Source organism: Dryas octopetala, chromosome 5 (genome assembly GCF_963921425.1).
Source record: "Dryas octopetala chromosome 5, drDryOcto1.1, whole genome shotgun sequence".
NCBI lineage: Eukaryota > Viridiplantae > Streptophyta > Magnoliopsida > Rosales > Rosaceae > Dryas > Dryas octopetala.
Genome location: NC_141370.1, coordinates 21,654,469 through 21,678,618, shown reverse-complemented (window position 1 = coordinate 21,678,618; position 24,150 = coordinate 21,654,469). Strand labels below are relative to the sequence as shown.

General features: G+C 35.8%; 2 protein-coding genes across 5 annotated transcripts; both read right to left on the bottom strand.

Moving 5' to 3' along the window:
- Nucleotides 1–130: 130 nt before the first annotated feature.
- Nucleotides 131–6,150, bottom strand: MCM5 (Minichromosome maintenance (MCM2/3/5) family protein). Its single transcript, XM_086243775.1, has 18 exons — nucleotides 5,138–6,150; nucleotides 4,906–5,049; nucleotides 4,509–4,688; nucleotides 4,304–4,402; nucleotides 4,080–4,216; nucleotides 3,877–3,982; nucleotides 3,280–3,414; nucleotides 3,129–3,206; nucleotides 2,815–2,919; nucleotides 2,570–2,661; nucleotides 2,356–2,488; nucleotides 2,166–2,261; nucleotides 1,806–1,903; nucleotides 1,619–1,709; nucleotides 1,281–1,390; nucleotides 984–1,113; nucleotides 781–882; nucleotides 131–356 (listed from the first exon to the last, which is right to left on the bottom strand). The coding sequence occupies exons 1-18, from the start codon at nucleotides 5,423–5,425 to the stop codon at nucleotides 273–275; spliced, it is 2,208 nt and encodes a 735-aa protein (XP_086099901.1). The 5' UTR covers nucleotides 5,426–6,150; the 3' UTR covers nucleotides 131–272.
- A 2,008-nt stretch (nucleotides 6,151–8,158) lies between these two features.
- Nucleotides 8,159–23,257, bottom strand: DCL4 (dicer-like 4). Of its 4 annotated transcripts, none has more exons than XM_086244329.1 (25): nucleotides 22,958–23,257; nucleotides 22,329–22,506; nucleotides 21,446–21,556; nucleotides 20,835–20,975; nucleotides 20,649–20,721; nucleotides 19,673–19,725; nucleotides 18,235–18,378; nucleotides 18,011–18,139; nucleotides 17,563–17,689; nucleotides 17,283–17,379; nucleotides 16,812–17,004; nucleotides 15,952–16,112; nucleotides 15,652–15,858; nucleotides 15,254–15,519; nucleotides 14,898–15,172; nucleotides 14,377–14,825; nucleotides 14,020–14,120; nucleotides 13,117–13,322; nucleotides 12,761–12,970; nucleotides 11,654–12,118; nucleotides 11,237–11,509; nucleotides 10,360–10,686; nucleotides 9,468–9,789; nucleotides 9,271–9,385; nucleotides 8,159–8,525 (listed from the first exon to the last, which is right to left on the bottom strand). In XM_086244329.1, the coding sequence occupies exons 1-25, from the start codon at nucleotides 23,119–23,121 to the stop codon at nucleotides 8,375–8,377; spliced, it is 4,938 nt and encodes a 1,645-aa protein (XP_086100455.1). In that variant the 5' UTR covers nucleotides 23,122–23,257; the 3' UTR covers nucleotides 8,159–8,374. The 4 variants fall into 4 exon arrangements, with proteins under 4 accessions (XP_086100455.1, XP_086100456.1, XP_086100457.1 ...); XM_086244330.1 differs by having other exon boundaries at nucleotides 15,263–15,519; XM_086244331.1 differs by lacking the exon at nucleotides 10,360–10,686.
- Nucleotides 23,258–24,150: the final 893 nt, after the last annotated feature.

Sequence of the window (24,150 nt, the reverse complement as noted above, 5' to 3'; positions counted from 1 at the left end):
AATTATCGGTTCCAAAAGTTAGATCAATAACTATTGTCAATTTTACAATAGTTTAGCATGCCATCCAGTTTTTGGTACCATATCCATTAGTCGACAGTACCAGAAAGTAGTTCCAATTGCTCTTTGCCATTTCACGTCACATAATTTGACAGCCCTAGTGCACAACTAAAACCCATTTCTCACTAAAATTACACAAGCATAGATAACAGTCCGGTAAATGCATAGGTAATAACTAGTGTTCAAGAAAAAGGTTAGATAAAAATTACAAACACTTATGATTTACGTAAAATAAGGCGTCTTTCTCGCTTGTATTCGACTTCATCCCTCTGGTGCATAATTATAAGAGCTCTTCTCACCTGTCATTGTTTATAACTATATCAGTGAAAGCACCAACAGACTAGAGGTTCAATCATACAAAATCATGAGATTTGACGCAAATGGACCCAATATGATCAGGCCAACCAAAAAGGGAAGAATACTATATGAATATGCACGATTGCTCTTGGCAACTAGTTTCTGATGGTCTGACAAGCTGAAACAGTTGTTTTGCCCATTTTCATTGTCTCACATTAAACACTAGATTATCTTTTTAACAATTTACATAAAAATAAAAGCCTGACATTTTATACAAAAATACTTCCAACCGAGTACAAATCCATTTTCTTGATAGTCACCGTTTTTTAAAGAATTATGCTCTCCAACTTTGTTGCTCATTGTACCGAGGCAACTGTAACAGATATTTAAGTCATACGGGTTATGGGTTTTTATATGGCTACTTACAATAGATTCATTCATCCCCATTCTTGTGAGCTCATCAATCAGCTTCCTCTCTGATATGTGGTTCCCAATGCCTACTCTTCTCTTTATCTGAGTTTCAGCATGCTGTTTAAGGAAGAAAAAAAGAAGGAAAATCATATTGTATTATTTTAGTTATTTTATTCTTTTCTTCTATGAAAGGTGACAGTGACATAATATCTACTAACCTTAATTTCATTTGCCATCTCAGGAGTAAGATTGATTTGTTGATGTATTCCAGACCTTGCTGCGTCCATTGTGGATACAGTAAATAGTCTTAATGCTTCAATAACATGTGCCTCATCAGCAACATGGGACCTGAATTCATAAATTATGGAAAAAGTTGCAGTTCAATTACAAAAACAGATGCAGCACCACTCAAAATTTAACAGTAGGGTTTTCATTACTAAAGTTCTCCCCATTTTCCTGTTAATAAACTTTACAACAGGAAGTTCAAAGCATCAATCAATATCACTAATACTTACAGTCTCATTTTTGCAAGCGCCTCACTCAACCTCACTATGGCTTCAAGCTGCCTTACAGTGATTGGTATTGCAGCAGCCTCCCCGGTTTCATTTGCCTGCTGTCTCATGTCCTATAAGAAAATTCATGAAGATGTCGTCAACTGGATACTTCTGAACCACTGAATCGTAATTCCCCAAACAATAAGTAGACTACATTAACAAAGTAATTAAACAGAAATTCCAAAATCTTTTAGCACTATATACTCCTTTGAGCACCATATCAGCATTTCTTGTTTGACATCTGCTCAAGAATTTTGATTGCTAATCTTCTAAATACTATAAGCTGACAGAAAGAATACCTGTCGGATTTTGATATATTCTTCCTGCAGCCTCTTGGATGCAGGTTCTGATAAACGGGGGTGGCATTCAGTTCGACAATATTGTATGTACCTGAAAATATTACAATGAAAAAATATTCAGCATCTCATCAATATTTCAATTGCAGCATTGTAAAGAATGTATGGCCATGTGCTTCACGCTATATACCTCTTCAGCCAATTCTCATCTTTAGAAACAACTCTACTATTGTCACCCAGTGCTCTTCCAGCAGACGCATGAACCTTTATGATATGACTTGCTATAATCTGCCATTGAAAAGCTGAGTCAAACTGCTGCACCAACTTAATAGGCATTTGAAAACCAAACAAAAATATATATTATGTGCGTTAGACTTGTGTCATTTAAAATGAACCTTCAAGACAAACTTCAAAATAAAGCGCATGTAGACAAAGACACCCAAAGATAAAGTGCATGTACAAAAAAATATATATATGCATTGCATTCCCTTGATGGGAAAAAGTACTTCCTTGAGTAAAATGCTTCGACCTAGCAAGATTACTAAAATACCTTATCCTGACTGTACATCCTGATATCCTTAACAATGAAGATCAAATCAAATCTAGAAAGAATTGTTGTCTGCAAATCTATGTTATCCTGTGCAGTCTGCAAGAAGGTAAGAGTGTTAATTAGTTCTCTATGGGAAGTCACAAGTTGCATTTAAAAAACTGAAAAGAGATAAACAAGGATGACAATGGACCTTAAGATCATCATAACGTCCAGATGGAGGGTTAGCAGCTGCAAGCACTGAGGTTCTAGAATTAAGAACCGTTGTTATTCCTGCCTTGGCGATGGATATGGTTTGTTGCTCCATGGCTTCATGAATAGCAACCCTAAGTCACATCAATGTAAGCTCTTAGAACTATATGAAAAACAAAGTAAGGCACATCAAATCTATATCCAGTTTGCATTACCTATCCTCCGATCTCATTTTGTCGAACTCATCAATACAGACAACACCTCCATCCGCCAAAACCATGGCTCCTCCTTCAAGATAAAACTCACGCTGGGTTGCATAGATAAATTGAAATTAGAGAAGTTTTCATACCAAAAGAAAAAAGGCCAATTACCTCACCGATAAGATTTTCCTAAAGGAATTAGGAAGCTAAAGACAACAATTACACTTGTTTTTACAACCCAAAGAAGATCAAGAACTTACAGAACTACTATCTCTGATCACAGAAGCTGTCAGACCAGCAGCTGATGACCCTTTTCCTGAAGTATAAACAGCCACAGGAGCTGTCTTCTCGACAAACTTGAGAAACTTTACAAATGAATTAAAATCAAATCAGTATGTCTCATTTGTGGCAATGGTAGAGCATGAACTGTCTTAATGAAGGTTCATGTGCCTAGACATATAGGTCTCAATTTTTCCACTAAAATGAGGGCTAGAGGAGACCACAAAGTCCACAGTAGGACTTGTATAGAGCCACTTAGTTTGTAGACCAATAAAATAGATTACACAGAACCAACCTGTGATTTAGCAGTAGATGGATCCCCCAAAAGTAAGACATTGATATCACCTCTTAGCTTCACACCATCAGGCAAATTCTGCTCACAGACAAATTGGTTGTTACCATCAATAAACTACAAAAGTACTGAAACCTTAAAGTTCAGGATATACCTTTCTAGATCCCCCAAACAGAAGACATGCCACGGCCTTCTTTACGTCCTCATGACCAAATATAGAGGGAGCAATCTTCGAGCATATACTTTTATATGCCTCAGGTTCTGCGGCAAATTTTTTAAATTCTTCTATCTGCAAGCAAATGAAAAATGGAAAGACAAAATCATGCAATAGAATCATATCCTTCATTTATCAGGGACATTGGGTAAAGGATCTAATAGATATGTTCTGGCATATTTAGAGAGAGAACCAGTAGAAAAGTTGAAAATCATATAAAGATATTGCAAATTAGTTCGACCACACAGCCTAGTTCAATTAAAAGATGACCGAAAAGTAGTCAAGTTTATGGTCATAACCTGTTAAATATAAAGTTACCCCAAATAATTTCCACTATTAAGCCTCCAGTAGAGCAAACGTTTCTCTTACAAACCAACATTTACTGACTAAATAGAGGCTTAAAAATCTATCGCACAATTTCATGAGGCACCTACATTGTTAATAACTAATAAGATCTACACTTTACACACACTGGCAATGTGGAGAAGTTGCTAAAATTTTTCAAAGAACAGTTTTCGCAATGATTGCATTCAGTACCTCTTCTGGTGCAAAAGCAGCGGGACCTCGAGAGTTGGCATCATTTGCTTCCTCTATTCCTACTACTCTGATGTAAGGCTGTCTAACAGCAACTGCTCCTTTGTGGCTGCATAGAACCAAATAAAGTTAACATCAAAATCCAGAAGTGGAGAGTACTATACAAAGCCGTTAAAATATTTATCTTAAGTGATAACAAGTCTCACGATGTGGAAGAATTTGAAGCTTGAAAGATACTATAAATCCCCATGATGGTTAATCTTGTGCCAGGCACAATTGTCTGAACAAGATGACGGTCCACAGATAGAAGCATATTTCTTGGAAGCTCTCCGGTAGGTACATCCTTCAATAATTAAAGAAAACACCCATTAAATAATGAGGATTTCTTAACTCAACATTAAACTACTTTTCCTTATTAAATTAAGATCACCTCTGGATTCTCTTGCAGTTTTAAGGTTTGCTGATCAACATACTTGCTCTTGTCAGGAACCACAACCCATGGATCAAGCGGACAAGGCTCTTCTCCTGGCTAAAAAACATTTCAAATCCCTTGTATTCAGTTTCAAACTAGAAAACAAAATAACGCAACAAAATGCCAAAAGAAAAAGTACAAAAGAATAAAGAATATAATAAACCTGAGGGATATGGTTACACGAACGAGGGACGATTGCCCCACCAAGGCCTGGCCGACAAGGAACTCTTTGCACATTTTTACAGTTCTTACACATCACAATCACATAAGTCGCCTTTGCCTTGACCCTTGAAGCAGCTATGGTGATCCCGGCAACCTTGATGAGTTTTGATATACATTGAGCCTACCCATAAAAAATAATTGAGATAAAACTCATCAACCTAACCTCAATAATAAAACCCTAAAAAACCCAAATGCCCATCTTCGTAGCTTAAAAATAAGTTTATATCTTCACATTTCATATTAAACAACGATGATTAAATCTAAATTTTCATTTTCCCACTTTCCCTAAACTTTCTCATCGACCAAACAGAAATAAAAAAATTAAAAAAAAAACTAACCCCAAGCTGGCGCATCGATGCTGGGTCCTCTTTGGAGGTCAGCAAAATCTGAACATCCTGAGGCACTGGCTCCTCCAATTGGCCTTCGTTTCCGGCCACTTTTGTCTTCAAATTCGCCAAAACCTGTCCCGCAGCGTTCTCAAACTACAAAACCCCGAAAACAAAATTAAGACAAAAAAGAAAAAGAAATTCGATGAAAGCAAAGGCGCTGAGTTTGGTTGAGTGTGGTAACCAGGGGCAAGTAATCGGCGGGGGAGGTACGGAGCTTTGCGGGGAGATCGGCATCGAAGGCGTCGAGGTCTTCCATGTCAACGAGGAGGTATTTGGGGTTGTGGAGGAGGCTCTCCCTGTACGGAAACACATTTTTCTGGGTCTCGAAGCTTCGGATGAACTCCTTGAATTTCAGGAGGACCGAGTGGCGAGTGGCTGCGGCGGTGTTGCTTCCGGGGTCTCCGCTGTCGCCGCCGAGAGACTGCGCTTGGTCGCTGTAATAGATCGCTCCTTCGTCCCAACCCGACATGTCTCTGCTCTCTTTCTCGCACTACAATGCTAACTCACACGTTCTCTCTCTAAAATGCTCTCTCTGTATACTGTAGGGTAACCGGGGATGGACTGGCTTTTTGGCGGGAAGGATTTGGCGGGAAATGGGGTGGGGCTGAGCTGGCTGTAGCATGTGACTCTAATACTAGCCGTCAGAATTTTTTTATTTTTTTTGTATTGATAGTGGCCGTCAGATCAAGTCATCAAGATGTATAATTTTTTTTTTTTTTTTGTACAAAGGAGGCTGAAGCCCAAATGAAAAGAAACCAAGGTACTAAATTTCGATTTTTAGGGGTATGGAAATTTTAACACTATATTAAAAATATTTCGAAAAATTTTGCCGAAATTTCGAAAATTTCCCGGCGAAATTTTCGACTAGAGCAGGGAGGCTGCGACCAGTGGGAGAGATGGGAGAAAAAGGAGAGCCGGCCTCGTCGCCTGTCGTTGCCGGGGAGAGAGAAGAGAGGAGGAAGAGATCGGCCCGGGAAGAGGAGATCGGCGCGCGGAGAGAAGAGAGGGAGATCGGGGAGGGAGAGGGAGGAGAGAGAAGAGATCAGATGAGTTACTGACTGAGGGAGAGAGAAAGAGAAGGTGACTGAAATAATGGAGATTGAGAGGGAAGATGGCCACTGCCCACCGGAGACTTGCAGACTTGCGAGGAGAAAAGGAAGGAAATGAGAAAAGGAAGAAAAGAAAGAAAAAAGAAAGGAAGAAAAGAAAAGAAAAGAGTGGAGAGTTGGGGAGTGGAGAGTACTTGCGACTGGGTTAAGTGGAGTATTGGACTTGGAGGATAATTTGTTTTATTTTTTGTGTTCTGGGCTTTCTGGCTTCGTCATGTACTGATGTACATAACTAATTTTATTAGTATACAATTTTTTTAATATCATTTGGTGCCATACTGGAGACTTACGGGGCAGAAAAGAAAGGAAATGGGAAAAGGAAGGAAGGGAAGAAAAAAGAAAGGAAAAGATAAAATAAAAGAAAAAAAAAAGGAAAATAAAAGAAAAAGAGAGAAAAAAATGAAAAAAAAAAAAAAAATTTAGGATTGATTGGGGTTTGGGGCCTTGGGCAATTGGAAAGAAAAAAAAATGTTTAGAGTTTCGTTTGGCCGTTTTAGAGTTTTGTTTAGTTGTTTTTAAACACAATATATTTTTATATAAAAAAATAATTAAAAATATCCTAAAAGGCCTAAACTCTAATATCTTATATCATATTCTAAACAATATAGAGTATAGATTGTAAAATATATAGGTTTAGTGTATAGATTATAGAGTATAAAATTAGGGTATATAGAGTTTAATATTAGGATTTAGTGTATAGATTATAGAGTATAAAAAATATACTAATTTCATTTATTCATTATACTAATTTTATTTAACAGTATTTGCCTTCAGCGCGCATTATATTCATCTTATATCACATGAAACTTACTATATAATTTGATTTCTTCAATGTTTTTTATCAATGTAGTAGATAATATGTTAAATAAACATATGATACAGTTTCATTCAAAATTTTCGTAGTTTGATAGCAATTTTCATCGTTTCCGTCTAATTTCTGTCGAAATTTAAAAAATTTCAAAATTTTCGTCGAAATTTCCATCGAAATTTCCTCAAAATCTGAAATTTTATTCCTTGGAAACACCCTAGAGTAGAATAGTTCTGGCTCTTGCAATCAAGCATACACACCTAATTTTGGCATGGATAGTTAAACCTTTTGTTTTTTCTTTTTCTTAAAATAAACTTTCATTCATTTTATAAAATATTCAAGCATTCACCTCAAGTTGTTTTCTTCTTTTTTGACACCTCAAGTTGTTTTCTTCTTTTTTGACACAAGGGATTTGCTACCCACCCATAGTGGGTGGGGCGGCCAGCTAAACCCAACAATTTAAGGTCATGTTTATTAATATGAAATAAGAGAAAAAATGAATCAGAGTGAGAAAAATAGGTGAGAGAATGAATTGGAGAGGAGGAGAGTAATTCTCATTAAATTGTTTAATAACCATTTAGAATGAAAATGAAGTTGATTCTCATTCTTATGTTTATTAATAATCATAAATCGGAATAATTAAAAAGTTTGAGTGCTGTTAAAAAAAATTATTTTCTTAATAGGTATTTTATAATTATTAAAAAAATTGAAGGTACTTTTGGTATTAATTAATGACTCACGATGGAATGAGAGTCAATATCATGTCCCTCTCAAGCAATGAAATTGAGAGAATGATTCCTCATTTTGGAGTGGTCCCCATCTATTTTTTTTATTCCCCAATACAAGTAAACACATGATTAGGGTGGAATGAGAATGGCTCACATTCATTCCACTTCCATTCCATGTAAGTAAACGTGTGTAAGAACACATCACCCACCTGGTTTAATTTTCGTCATACATTCTTGTGATGTTTTATATGTTAACAATGTTGTAATCTAGGGCCAAAAAGAAACTGATGATGTATTAATATACTTTCCAACCATTTTACTTTTGTTACATCCTTTTTATTTTTTACAAAAATTGTGACTTCAATTTTTTTTTCATGAAAATAAATCATCAAAGAAAGCAAATTGCATAAACGCAAGCTTTAAAAAAAAAAAAATAAAAAAAAAATCCCTAACTCCTAAATAATACATTCTACCAGCCCAGTTTTTCAGCCATTTTTATCACTAGATTACATAATGAAAACTTGCAAGACACAATAGAGTCTGACATTGAATGAACGGGTGTTGGGATTTATAGAGATAGGCTTTGACATGAGTTTAATAGGGAGAAGAATGTTACGAGGTAGTGGTTTTGTACACATACACACATTTTTTACAATCAGACAGCATCTTCATGTTCAACCTACAATTCACGGTCATCAAAAGTTACAAACATTGTTCTCTGGGTAAGGTTCCTCTAATCTACAGGGCAAAAAGATTGTTCCATTTTAACCGCTCTAGTCTATATACCCTTCGTTTTTCAAGTACCAAAGCGCCCCTTCTGCTGCTTGCTCTGCTGCTGCTCTCTTTTTTGTATTAGGTGCTCCGAAACACTCCAATTTCATATCTGGAGCTTCTTCTATCTCTAATACAACCTTGAAAGTAAATCTGCAAAGGATTTGAATTGAGCATAATAAACGAAATCAGTACAGGAGTCTTATCACAAAGTTTACACTTTGAGAATAAGTTCAACAAATTATAATGGCTGTAAAAATGGTCTCTGCCCTTTACTGCTTGCACTCTAGCAATGCACGTGGATACATCATGCCAAACAAAAATGGTGGCAAAACTTTAGATCTGGTCTACAGTGATGAAACAGCATTAACTGGCAAGCAACACTGGTACAAAAATTGTTTAAAGCTAACAAGATCGGCAAGCTGGGGAGCAGAGAACTAAGTCAATGTAGAGTGATTTAAACAAGGTACTTACTTTCATACCTCCGAAAGAACTTATTTAACAATATCCAATAATGGGTAGAAATTTCCAGTTTCAGGCATCAATTCCAATTTACCACATCAAATAAGATTTCATGTATATGCTGATGAGAACTTTTTTATTTATTAAGTTAGGAGTCAGCATCACAATCCTTTTCACCATAACAGCCCTTTTGTGTCTCGAAGAAGTCAATCATTGATTGTAGATGATCTATCAGTAAGGATACTATATTTCTACAGCAAATGGAATTTATTTTACTTGATTATCTTTCTCTGCTGGCTGTAACCATACAAAAAACAGGTTGGACAAACCAGTCTGAACCCTAGGTATTCAGTCTTTAAATATGCGTTTGATTCCTCTTAAGAAAATATTCTTCTAACAACCACCTTAGTATTATTACTATATATGATGTACTTACGATTTTAAGTGGCTTGGTCCTTCCTCCTTGCAGCATTCGAATGAAGGGGGATCCCAATAGTTAGCAGCACAGATTTCATACAAACGAGATCTTGCTGTTTCTTTGTGTGACTCACCTGGCAGAGTTTCGGAGAGTAAGCAAATGTGAAAAAATCGCCATACTTCATTCCTTGCAAGTACAAGAAACGTTAACAGTACCTCCGGTTTGTGAGGTAGCATCACAGCTATGATTTTCACTGGTCTCATTGGGGTGCATTTTGACTGCTCGAAATGGAGATGAGGGCTTTCGTACAGATTTTATGCAGGAGAAGCGACCATTGCTCAGTTCATTCATAGAATGCAGTTTGGAGTTAAAATTGCTGCCAGAAGGTTCTTGTACGCTTAATTTATCAAATCCAGTAACATCAGGAGGTACAACATCTATTGGTGTTTCATCATATCCAATAAGTTTGGCTTCCATTTTGCTGCTTGACTTTAAGACTTCCTCCAAAGATTTGGACTTGGGTATATTGCCTTGAGCCTGCAATTCCAATAAATGATCCCCAAAAACAGAAGTTAATTAATTACAAAGAATGTAAGTGAAATAAATACCCACCCCCCACCCCCCTTCCTACCATTATTAGAGAGAGAATTAGAAATCGGAGAATGGGCACATTGGATATGCGCAGATTACAGCTAAAGTTTAGTTGATAACTTGATATAACAACTACAATAGGTCAGCATCAAGGCCCTAAAATCAAATTGATTCATAATATCATGTAAATAATGTTTTTCTTAAAAAAAAAAAAAAAAAATCCAACTCATCTCTATTACATCATTTTTATTCTAAGATTCAAAATTGTTAGAGAATACTGTTACTGAATACCAATTCAACACCCTTATCACCACATGGAAACGTTAGAAGTATGCATGTTAGGCATGAACACAATTTCTCCTACTTTGAAATCAATAGATTCAACTTTCATTGACACTAGACATCAACTTTTGGCCCAACATGGTTAGACCCACTAGAACCAAAGTAAACACTTGTAGGAGCTAGTTTCAAAGAGGTTGAACGATAGCATATAGAACATAAAGCATATAATTTTACCTTCAACTTTGCGAAAACTAGTTGTGCAGAAGCTCTAATAGCATCCTTTTTGTTCAGGCTGGTCGAGGAAGCAGTTGCAAAAACATTATTCCCATTTACTGTTGCCTCAACAGAATATGTTCTACCCTTCATTGATGGTAAAAAATTAAGATCCCATGTATGAGCTTGGCAAAGTTCTCGTAGTTCCCTAATAGGACTAAGCTGCAAGCTGGAAAAGCTCATGAATGGTTTCAGAAAGGATAGCATGATCTTCCAAACACGGTTCAAATTGAACCCTGTATCAAGAAGAATTGCACCCAGACAGGACTCTACCACGTCACCCAGAGCCTGAAGCAATAATTATAATCATATAAGACTCAGATGAAGAAGCATTACTAATTCATAATAACAAATTTATATACCTATTCTGTTTCCTAAAAAAACAAAAAATCCTTAATTTATACTTCTACACAAAGGCATGCTCCAAAAAACCCATAGGTTTGCTTCTTCCCACCACTCAGAACAAAAGAATTTAAACACCTTTATTTGCAAAGTTTCCTTTCTGTTAACCATGCCATATGAAAGAGGATAACATAGCAACAAAAAACTTAGTATTTTTAACCTATGACCAAAATTTAAACACCTTATTTGCTAAGTTTCTGTTTGTGTAAATATGTAATCCTAAGCATCTCAGGCAATAAAACTTGTATTTTCTTTTGAACTGACCACAGCAGAAAGATTAATATATTAGGGATTGACCATATTATTTAACCAATGACAACTAAAACTTTTCCAAGAGCAGATGAAGTTGCCTACGTGATAAAGAAAAATAGATTTACTAACCAGGTCTTATCAGTAAGCGAACAAAAAAAAGTAACATAGAAGTCTAAATGCACACCTTTGGACATTTGGGCCCATCAAGCAGACCCCTTTCTGATGCAGGTGTTTCAATGAAGTCCACATAAATTTTTATAGCCTCTTCAAGGCTATCAGAATCACTGAGTAGAAATTTGTGGAAGCCTCGATCTACTGCAACATTAGCAAAGGCTTTATTATTCACAGACGCTGATCTTAAATCTGTCAATTGGCCCGGCTTTAACTTTGGATATACAGAATACAGGTATGAGGTAATCAGGTAGTCCAAGACAGCATCTCCAAGAAACTCCAATCTCTGATCAAAACCATAAGGCAAAGCAAATTGAAGCAGCATAATACAAAATGTACCAAGGGCAGGCTAGTATGCCAAGGTTATTAAGCAGAAAAGAAAAGATTTTTGTTCAACACTTGAAGTAAAAAATGAATATAGAGGGCATACCTGATAGCAGCCTCCTCCATGCTTGTTGTAAGACGGATGTACAAATGCCTGTAACAGCAGACCTCTGTGGAGAAACAGATGCCCTACTGAACTTTCAAGGGCAGCAATGTCTATGTGAGCAGCAAGTGGGATGTATCTAGTGCTTTCTAAGCATACTCTAGAAACTTGTGATGGTTCAATGTCCACTTGTATGCCAATCCATCTAAGGAATGCAGTTGCAGCTTTAAAGCCACTGTCAACTATGAATGCTCCAACAAGGGCTTCAACAACATCAGAAATTGTTTTCTTATATAACCAATGGTGACCCTTACTACATCTGACTTCACTAGAATTTGTATGATTTACTACACTGCATAAATCTTGAGAGCGAATAGCTCCTTTTGTCTCATGGTCACAAATGTTTGAGCAAGGACGGCCTAAAGCAAAGAACTGAGAGGGTTCAAATGACTGGTCCCGTATGTATACCTGAAAAAAGAGAGAGCCAAATTATACACTTCAATATTTAAAAAATACATAATTCTTGAAATTTATTTGTTTTATAAAAAATTGAAAATCAGTAAATGAAAAAAGGTGCTTATTATACTGAATACTTCTTAATGTGACAGTGTAGAACATATGGGAGGTGCCTGGACAAGATAGAGAAGACAACATTTATGCAGAAATGAAGCACTTCCATGTCAAACCCCCTTATTTGTGTACATGACTGTTACTTCCGTAGAAGAGTCCTAAAAATGAATCACATGTTTGTTTTTTCAGTTTTTTTGAAGTAGCATGTTTGTCACCTATTATCCATGTGGGAGCGAGGCCCTTGATAAGACATGAGAATTAGCATCACTAGATAGATTTTATTGGTAGTAATTAGTTTCAGACCCTAATCGAGAAACATTCAAAGATCTAGAATTGATTTTTTTTTTTTGTTGGCCACGCTAGAATTGATTAAGCTAATAGATAATTAAGAAAATCCAAAGTAAATACACTATATCAAGTATAGGTTGAAGTAAAACAAACCAAAAAAACAAAACTAACATACTAAAACAATGATAGATAAATGAAAATTTATAAAATAAGAATCATTTCCAAAACGAATAAAATGAAATAAAATCATACCTGTAAGTTGCTTCTAGTCGCTAGCTTGTATAAATTGGAATTGTTTACCACATTAGAACGTTTCCTTGTTAGTTCACCTTCATGAAGGGAATCATGCAAAAGGAAAAAGTGTCGTCCAACTGCAAATTTGAGGAAAGCATCACCAAGTATTTCAAGCCTTTCAAGGGAAAACCGTTCCTGGCACTTCTCGGTTGTGAGTGCTTCTAAAACCTTGCATGAAGATTAAAAGCCACAGGATTTAGATTCATGTATAGATCAAGTCATTTGAAGATTTGGGTAGTGCAATGACCAATTTAGATTAATAACTTTTTTATCAAAGCCAATACTCAAAACAATATCATGGAGAAAGGTCATACTCTCTGGGCAGTAACCTCAGCTCCCTCTGGAAATGAAGCAGATAATACACGCTTCAGTTCGATGGCGACAAGCAAGTTTTCCAGACGGTGCATGATTGATGGTAACAGAGATATTGAACTCCCAATATCTTTTGAAAAGCCTATTACCTTCAACTCGCAAAGCTCAGGAGGCAAGTCAGTAAAATACTCATCTAGTTGATGTGGTCCTGTTGTGATAGCATAAAAAGCTCATATATTAATGACTTGAGTGGCAAGTGCACGCACACGCGCGCGCACACACACACACACACATAGATGCAAGAAACATTCAGAAGAGTCCAAAGTCAAAAAAAAAGCTGTTCTTTATAATTGATATTCTCATGAACAAGGAAAAGAAAAGTAATAAAAGTAGTAATCTAAGCAGGAATGAACGTACTTCAGCCTGTTGAAGATTATGCATCATGCACAGATTTCTTGTTAGCACTTCAGTTTTTTCATTCTATAATGCACATAAGAATGTATTCAGTTCACACAAAGAGCATATTTCTTCAGAAGAAACCTAAGTAACATACTTTCTTAAATATCTTGTTTCCATTATTATGATTTACTTTTGAAAATTTTGTTACTGTTTCTTGCTTAATTTGTTGGCAAACAAAAGCAGAGAACAGGAAAGATTACCAAACACAACTTTACTGAATCATTAAGCATAGCATTTATAAGCATGATAACATGCATGCATGTACTGATGTAAGTATCTATGTGTAGTCTGACAAACTGAAGCAATGTACAACATAAAATTTTAATCCGGTCCAAAATAACATATTTCTGGAACCAAAGTACAGAATACCACCCACCCACCTACCCCCCTCCAAACAAAAAAAGAGAACTGTGACAGGAAAACAAAATCCAACAGAAAGAAGTTACCCAAATCTTCTGGCCTTCGGTTGTGTAGCAGGTTGTGCAAAGAGAAAAGTGGTTTTCCCCTGAGAAGCTGTTGCTCAGGGTATTTAAGATGAATGCCAAACCTGCTCCCAAAATTTAAGCAAAAGCCCCATAATAAATAAATTATAAGTAAAATCTATGAAAATAAAGTGCATTAAGACAGATGCCAAACGTCTATTTCCACCTATATGTGTAAAATTCTTTCACATATAAAAAATTATTGCCAGTAAGCAGAAAAATTTAGAACAATGTAATATAATATAACATGTGCTCAGAAGGAAGATATAATGATATTAATGGACTAAAAGTTATTAAGGAGACAGGAAGTCAGTTACCTACTTTTTAATTAAATGATCCACATAGCTTAAAGTGCCTTTATGTGGGCTGTAGGCATTTCTTCCACGAACAACATTGGTGATGAAGTAAAATGTATTCTTATATGGGGCATAAACTAAACTATTCTCAATATCACTTCTGCTTCTGCAACCTGATGCAAGCCGAATATTGCAACCTGATGCAAGTCGAATATCCGAAGAAAGAAATGTCCCGTCAATAGCATCTCCCGGAGCCCTGAAAACTGGGGATGATAAACATTTTCTGATAGTCTTCCAATCTATGCTTTCTATCTTATCATATTCACCCAAAGTTACTGGAAGCAAAAGGTAGAAGGTTGATGAGCTCGATCTGCTAGAGTCAATCTTTCCCAATGGAACAAATTCAGAAACAAATTCTGTTCGGTCGAGGATGAGCTTGAGGAACATTTCTTGAAATTTTTGTGCCAGCATGATCTGCAAACAGAAATGATGAACATTGAGATAGACTAAAGAAAGATTAATATTATTTTGAAAGCAACTATCTACCTCATCTTTGCCAAACTCTGCAAATCCTGATGGGACCAACTTTGTCATCACAGATCTACCATGAGCAAGATGAAGATCAAGTTCCATTGTTTCAGCCTCTACTGGGAGAGGTGCCTTGACAAATAGACCAAAGCTTCTATAGGTCCTGTCATTAGGATCAGGAATAAATTTTATATAGTAAGAGCTCAGGGAAACAAGATCCTCCAAGTTAGTCCATCGCCCTTTTAGTGCAGTAGGAACTAGCATCTCATGTAGTTCTCCTCGTGAATCCTCATCTGGCACAGATAGAATCATAGATAATTAATAATGGGAATAAGAGAAACCCAAGTTTGAATAGCAAGTTGTCATTGTTCAACCTTCGATACTTTCAGAATCAGAAGAGTCTAGCACCAGCTCCTCTACATTTGTGTTGTCTTTATGTATCAAGAGGTAGTCATTTAAGGCACCCAATTTATGCAATTCTTCGATGGCTTTTAGACAAGCATCTCTTTTAGCATCTTCCATTGAAGATTGTGGTGAACTGACAATTTGATGAATTGGAGCATTGGAAGGTAACATTATATGACAAATAGTTCCCCCTGTATCATCAAGAAAAATGAATTTTGCACTGGGATGAAAGTACCTGCAACAAAAGATACATCTCAACTCAACATAAAAGTTATACAATTACAGCTTTCAAGTGAATGAAGTCATATCCTTTAAAGAAAATGCACAAAAGCAAATAAGAAGGCACCAATTTGGCACAAGAGCATACTCATCATGTGGAAGCTTTGAACAATACAGGTGTAATAATGAGATGCTATATCCAGAACTGATAGAAGCACCAGATGAATCAACTTTATACACCCTATCCTCCGAACCATCAAATGTCTCATTGGATGTTCTGAAAGCAATTTCCATGTTCATTCGATCTTCATCAATTTTGAAGTTTTCTATTAACTCTAACTCTTTTGGGTTGCCACTGCAAAATAAAAAATAACAGTTCTTTTCACTTAGAAAAAGAAAAGGGACCAAAAGAATGGGCAAACAAAAATCATGTGCTTTAGAAACACACCTGTTCACCAAAAATGCATATTCAGACGTAGGCATCCGTGCACGACCTCTTGATTGTATAAAGCTAGAAACAGTTTCTGGAAGATCAAATCGTATCACAAGGCAGCAAGTCTGAATATCTAGTCCTTCTTCACCTACTTTAGTTGCAACCAATAGATTCAGCTGCCAAAGCAACAAACCAAAGGAATTAGCATCCTGCCTCAGTCTGCAGAGGATCGTATTATGTTTATACATATATCATCATTATCACACTATGAAGAAGATTCTTGGGACCCTTTCCCAATACCATTTATGCCAAGTACATAGACAAAAGCATATGCGAGTGAGGTGCTATGCTATTCTATGTTGGAAGCGTATGTCCTCCATGGTGCCTCTCCCATAACAGAACCAAATTGGGCAGCATAAGACACAATGTAATAAACTTAACTAAACTCAACTAAACCCTTATGCAAACCAAAAATGGATGTATGCTTTAGTTATCTTTATTACAAGCGCAGCTTATCTCACTTGTGATAATAATGGATCCTTGCACCTAGATAAAGATCACATTAGAGTATGATAACAAAAGAAAAACAAAATTATTGTTTCTCCTTAGAAAAATTTTCAGCTTATATAAGTTTCTTGCATCCAACATGGGTGCCTCACAAAATCTACTACTCTCCATGTACTATAGCCAAAATTTCCACTTCTTATGGAAGATATACTTTTACCACATAGTTCTTAGTAGTAATTCCTTATACTTTCTGGCCCATATTATTGGATATCAAGCTGACAGAAGAAAGATGAACTAAAATTTGATAGCATTTAACATCTTGCCACAAAACAATCCATTTTTAAAAACTGAAAAAGATTAATCATTACCTTTCCAGACCGGAACTTATCAAGGATGATGTTCATCTTCTTCCTTGACATACTCTTCAGTCCAGAGTGGACTCCTACCAGAAAATCGCACTTCCAAGATGCTAGAAATTTAAGGTTTTGTAGTATGTATGACAAGGAACTCGCAGTAACAATTCTATTTACAAAAATTATGCATTTCATATTTTCCTGCAACCTGAAAATGGAAAATAAATAAATCCTTCTAAGCATAACCACTATACATATATGGTCACATGAAGAACAGAGTACAAGAATAAAAGTAAATGTCTAAGTGAACATTAAACCAATGACAAATAGGATGAAATGTAGGGTCACATGAAGAGTGATGAATGTCTTCAGACTTTCCACAATGCCCATGCTTAAGTTTTTTGTGTTTTCAAAACCTTGGTATCAACAGATGGTCAAAACGACATAATGATCATAAAAGACAGAAATGAACCCATAAATACCAACCTGAAGGATGAAAGAATTTCAACAAGACGTAAGACCTTTCTTGAGAAAGATGGCTCCTTTAAACTTTCTACACAAGATAGATCAGAAGCACTGGCATCTATAGGAACAGAGAATAAAATTCAATCATAAGTAGTACTAGAAATGATGTTGCTTCACAAAGCAAACTTTGTTTCATTAATGATTATAGATCAAAATAATAAAATGCTGTAAAGTGAAAGTAGTGATCCACAGATAATTAGAACCACATAGCATGGTTGGATACAGTAACACGCTAGAATACCTTTAGCAAGGATGTCATCAACCTGGGCCAGATATCTAACACACAGAGTATCATCACCATTATTTCCTTCTGCCTCTATTAACTCATTCCGCTCAAAGTGATCGCCACTTGAAAGAACATGACTAGCCTTCGAAAAGGGAAACAAAACAAAAGTAAAGAAAAAAAAAGTAACCTAGGGACCCCATATGTATCTTAAAAAGTCATTTAAATCATCTTTTAAGTGCAGAAAGAGAAAGAGAGAGAGAGAGAGAGAGAGAGAGAGAGAGAGAGAGAGAGAGAGAGAGACTAATACTTACACAAATGGGATCCAGAAAATATTGAATATAGTATAGATAACAAATACTCTCTCTCTCTCTTGTGAATAAAACTGACTACTTATCAAGGGGATAAAAAAGATAACAAATAATTAGAGAAACCAATAAAAGTGATTAGAGTTAAAGTTGCTTACTTTGAATGCGCCCCAAAGGCCAAGATTTTCCAAATGATATATTATACTCTCATGCATTCTATTTAACAGTTTCTTTCTACTCCTTAAACTTTGGGGGTCACTCTTCTGCCTACTAAGTTCTGCTATACACTGTCAATGATATAGCAAAAATCGGAATAATTACAAAAGATTTGTGAACAAGTAAAAGCCTGTCTAGAACCAAAATAAATGTCAAAACAATATACCTGGCGTTTCATCTGCTCAAGTTTACTAGAATAAGTCATATAGGGGCTTGATGTGCCACTTATAGCAGGATCATAATGATACACTCTAATAACGGGAGATGCGACAAAATGATCCAATTCTTCCTTGTCGTCAACTGAATAAACCTACAAAATAAGGGCAAAATTATAAATGAGACATGGAAACTATGTACCTAGATCAGTACAACAACATGAGTGCATGTCCAGCCCCTGAAGAAAGCCAACCCAATGAGAATTTGGCTCCAAACTAACAAGCCAGTCCTAGGGCATGGATTTTCTTAAAATGCCGATCACCCAGTTATGTTATCCAACACACTCAATTATGAAATCATTAGAAATTTAGAATATGGTTCTGACAAAATATAACACAAAATTAATGCCAAAAGGATTCACAAACCACATTTTTGGATATTTTATACCCAAAATAACACTTTATCTTAACCCCAGAACTACTAGCTTGATATGCATTGTTGACCTACCCTCTAATAACTTAAACTTTTGAGGTACAATGATAATCTAAGATGGTATCAGAGCTGTGGTTCTAGAGGTCTTGGATTCAAAAACCTTTCGTTCCCATTGCCCAATTTTTTGTTAACATCCTGTAATGCAAGATGAGGCTTCACATATATTTTTTGGTCTGCTTCTTCACATGTGAGGATACGTGTTAGTTCAAATATAGATTGTTGGCTCATTTCTTACAGTTTAAGTTTTCGGAGTGCTAACAAGGACAAACATGAGAGGTGGGGAAGATAATTTGTTACTTTAACAAGCAGAAACATAATTAAACAAAGTTTAATATACTAGAAAAACTGTAAGTTATAATTTAGCTAATTAAAGGAAGACTCATATCCTAAATGAAATTTCCTATATAACACTCTATCGTAGCATATTACCTTATACAAATATGAAAATAGCATACTCCTGACAAAATACATAGACATGGTGCGCATGTAGAAAAATGAATATAATCTTACAATATATTATTGTAAGCTTATCATATAATACATACATATATATCATATCTATGCATAATGGGGAACAATATAATTATGCATATATGAGGTCAGCTACATCCTTCCTCTAGTTCTACATATTCATTTACAGTTCAGAAAGGCTAGGCTATATTCTAAATTTTACCATTGGGCACCATCACTAAAAGCTATCAAGCTAATCATTGTTAACAAACTACAGCCCAAATCCTGAATAGAAAGCCTTTGCATGGCAAGGATCATGTGGAAGACCTTGTAAATATGTTAAACAAGGATACTTCCATATGTCTGACAGGACTTTGTAAACTAGATGGGTATTCATGAGGCCCAATCTTTAGTGAAAGCTAGAATGGATGATCGATTACTCTAAAGAAATAAAAACAAGGATTTGTAACCCATATATATCTCAAATTTAAAAATCCAGAACCCACCTTAGCATCAAGTAATTTTTCAAGACTATTGATGCTTTTTGATAAATTTGCACCTGAAAGAGTAAAACATACATGTAAAACTAGGAAATGAAAAAGGAGCAAGTCATTAACCTTCTAGACATGAACAGCAATGACTAGAAAGCAAGCAGTTACACAAACAATATAAGGGATAACCATTAACCAGCAAGGTAGGGATCCAAGAAATATGCCCTAGAACAAGAAAATGATTATTATAAAATACTTTCTCACTATAGATATCAGGATGAAGCTTTTATTAGATCATTCAACAAACTTTACTTCATGTATGTGTGTGTGTGTGTCTGTGTGCGTATCTATATATAGTGGAACCCAAAAGCAGCAAATGGGCCATAAAACAACAATAAACCTCTTCTTCCCCACCCAACCATAATGATGGCTGAAACGGACAAACCCAAAAATTTTATCAGCTGGCTAGCTTATAATCATCAACTTGCTGTGATGTTCACCTTTAGATACAGTCTCAAAAAAATTTAAGCAAGTCAGCTTATCAAATTAAATTTTTAAATTATAAACTCATTAATCAAATTGACAGGAGGTATGCCCATATTTAGTCATCCAAGCAAATAAGTACTACCATTTCTCAGGAGATGCTGTTAAGAGTTCAATCGCATAAATAAGAAAAAGAAAAGACAAGTTCATTTGAAACTTATGAACCCTAAGTGCTATAATAGAGAAGAATGAAAATGTTCCAATTGTGTTCAATGATAGAACGGACACCAAACCACCACTTTGAAGCTTCTACAAAACATCTGGTTTAAGAAAAAAGATGCTTCAGTTCCGCAAAAGTTAGCATATCCATGATATGTAATCTCACCAAAACACTCATAGCAGGCACAAAAGCGCGTTACCAAACTCTTTGCACAGGTATCTTCTAAATTGATATGATGACAGAACTGATCATATGCGGTTAAAGTTCATAATGTCAAACAAACATTACCTTTACCGACAACCGGAGATGCAGTCATTCCAAATATGCGGGGAAGTTTTGTGACATTAGTTTTGTAGAACAACTACAAACAAAGTTGTCAAGAAAACTTGTGTTAACAAACCAAACTAAGTCTAAGAAAGAAGCCAAGTGGAATTTGTGTTGTACGGGAAGTGCAAGCGTTTGAGAGCTCTTTACTTTCATAATTGCTGCATAGGGATGGTTGCTTTCGACTTGAGCATGATGACACTCATCAAAAATCAACAATGCAATTGATTCCATCTTAATGAAACAGTGAGACAAGTTGCGCATGAGTATTTCAGGGATCATAACAAGAACCTGCATAAAACAATCAGCACAAATGAAATTTTAATTCTAAATGATGAAGTATTTTGAGAGATGATCTCAATTGGCGGAAAAGAACTATACTTTGTTTTCGCAGAGCTAGAAAAGTATATACGTTAGTTTACAGCTTTTGTTAACATAAGATGGGGCAGTAAAAAAACTATGCAGAAATTTGAGAAAATCGTAAGTTTTTTGTCAAAAAGAAAATCCTAATTATTTAAAGTAAAATTAACTTGGTGAACTTGATAGGATGGTCTCCTTCATCTTAGTGTTCTCTCTGTTGATCTAGTAGCACTAAGCCACTAATGTCTCTCTTTGAAAGGACAAAATATACGTGTGTTTGTGTGTGTGTTTGTTTGTGGACACATGCCACCTTAACTTTAAATCTTAAAGGGTGAAGAATTCCACATAATAGAAAATACACATACTTATAAATTTTCAGATCAATCAACTAACATAATTACCTCATGATGTTCCATCTCTTTTTCCCAATCTTGATGATTCTTCAATTGCTTAGGACCACCACAATAGATCCCAACCTTGAAATCAAGGGAATCTTCTATAACCCTGGCTTGCTACAACATAAAAAATAAAAAAAACTAGATGAGAAGCCATGTAGTGATGGAAATTAAAATATAAATGTTGTCTCACTAACATTGTAATCCCAACCAAGAAAATAAAGGTAAATCAAAAGATCCATGCATGAAAATAAACTTTCTAATGTACATAGAAGTAATGGATATAGCTCTCAAAAGAACCATAAAGAAATAGCATTATAGCATTAAGAAGTCATGGATATAGAATGGAAAGAGTTCAAGCCCTTTTATTCGTAGGTAGAAGGAAAATGACAACTTTTAGTTATATGGTGATGTCTAGCTCATTGTGTCCTTGTTAATACACACCACGGAGCTTGTTACAGCTTTGAGCTAATAAAACAAGTAGGTATCTTTCTTCTAACTAATCTGATTGCGAAGAGAAATAGCTTCTCTGAAGGTAAAACTTTCAACCTTTCTTTATGCTTCTTCTTGGTGAGGGAAAATAAAGCCCCTATATCTTATTTGCATATAGAATGAGACCTTTTGTTTAGTAACTTGTTCACATGTATATTAAGCACTGAAAACCTAGCAATAACCCAAAATATATAATGAGAAATTGCACCAATAAGCACTGAAACCGACAGTGCAAACTTATTTAGTTCATTTGCCACAAGAGCCAAGGCCCAAGGGCATACCTTTGTATTGTTGTGGAACAAAATACTAAGCAATAAGCTAGAAGTTTCGTCAAAAAATTAAAGGTCACCCAAAGCACAAAACTTGTCAAGTTCCAGAAGATAAGGAAGCATTTCACCTGCTCAACCAGAGCCACTGTGGGAGCGAGAAACACACATACATTCTTCTGAGGTTTGCGTATCAAGTGGCCCAGCTCGTACATAAGCAATACAGCTATGTGGGTCTTCCCACAACCAGTCCCTAGATACACAATTATGTTCTCCTCCAAAGCTTTGTTGCATAGGTCCAACTGATACCTTTAAAATGAACAACTAAAACACTATAACAAAAACATTTGGGAAAAAATAATAATAACAATAAACCCAGCAGACAGTATCTTTATTTTCAAGAATCGATTTCAAAATAAAACATAAAACGCAGCATTTCTTTCATGTCCTTGGTAAAGAAACTACAACACCATAAAAAAAATACAACACTATAACAAAAAATTCCACATTTTTCAGAAACACGCTCGAAGTCTTATGGGAGCATCACTTATCCGTAACTAAAACATTAAATAAGTAAAACCCAACATCTTGTTTTCCTGTATTTTCCTCCACATTTCACAGCAGCCAAACAGAGAACAAGTAACGTGCACACAAATAACTAAAAGAAAACAAAAACAAAACAAAACAAAACAAAAAAGGAAAGGGAAAAGGAAAAGGAAAACCCAGATGACAATGTAGTCCATAAACGAGTTAAACATACTTTCTGGCAACCTTCCTCGGATCTTTCTCTGACTTCGGAGCTCCAGAACCCGATTCTACCCGATCATCATCAGCCCCAGAAGAGAGACCCTGATCAGACGATGAAGCAGTACCACAGGCGTCCATGCCTCTGACGGTGAGAGAATCGGCTTCGCGGTCGTGCATTGACTGCTAACAAAAGCAGAGGCGTGAGTGTTCGTGTGTGTGTCTTTCTTCTTTGGCTCTGAATCCTCTGAAAACTTGGTTGCTTTGTCTGTGCGACTGTGGCTGTGACTGAGTCACTGTGTGCGTACTCCCTAGACTTAATAGAGTCTTAACGAGAATCGAGTAATAGCCTTGCTTTGCTTTGCTGTCTTACTTACGAGTTACGACTTGAGGAGAATTTTGAGTGGGTCCGAGTCTGGACTCGGACGAATTTTCTTTGTATTTAGAGACCTGACCGCTGAGTCACTGAGTCTAGTCTAGTAGTCTCTCAACCATCTCCCGGGTCCTTGCCTTTTCTTTCTATTTTTTGGCCATTGGGGTCCTCGCCTTTTCAAATGCTTGCTATCATTGCAAAGAATATCACAAATGATTACTATATACAATGTATCTCGTATACTAATTAATTAGCTACGTTACTACGTAAACAGGTGTGTGCCATAATGTATGTATTCATTTTTTTTTCATGTTAATCAAATAATCAGATATTATGAGAGATGTGTTCAATACATTAATATTAGTTTCTTGAGAGACATGTTAATTGGTCTTTTTATTGGGTATTGTGTTTTCCTTATTTTATAACCTTTTATCACTCTTTTCATGTTTTAAGAATATCACCAACCGTATTTCATAATCCCAAATTTGCAGTTTGGTGAGCTGCAGCCATACACTATCTCACACTCCCCCAAAATATTTTTTAGCCTGAGAAAAGAATTACTAAAATTTAAACACAAAAATGTTTTTTTTAAACACAAATTACTAACAAAACAATTATAAAATTGTAAAATTAAACAATGAGGTAAAAAAAAAAAAACAAAGAGAGACTCACTCTCCTCTCCTCTCCACTTGTTTTTTCTCTCTCAATTATGGCATTTTTCATGTTGGAAAACCAATGAACACACGCTATTTAGTTTATTTTAATTCAGAATACAATTAACACTAACAATTAAAAAGGTTGGTATGACCTTTCCTATTTAACATGATCTAAAGAGT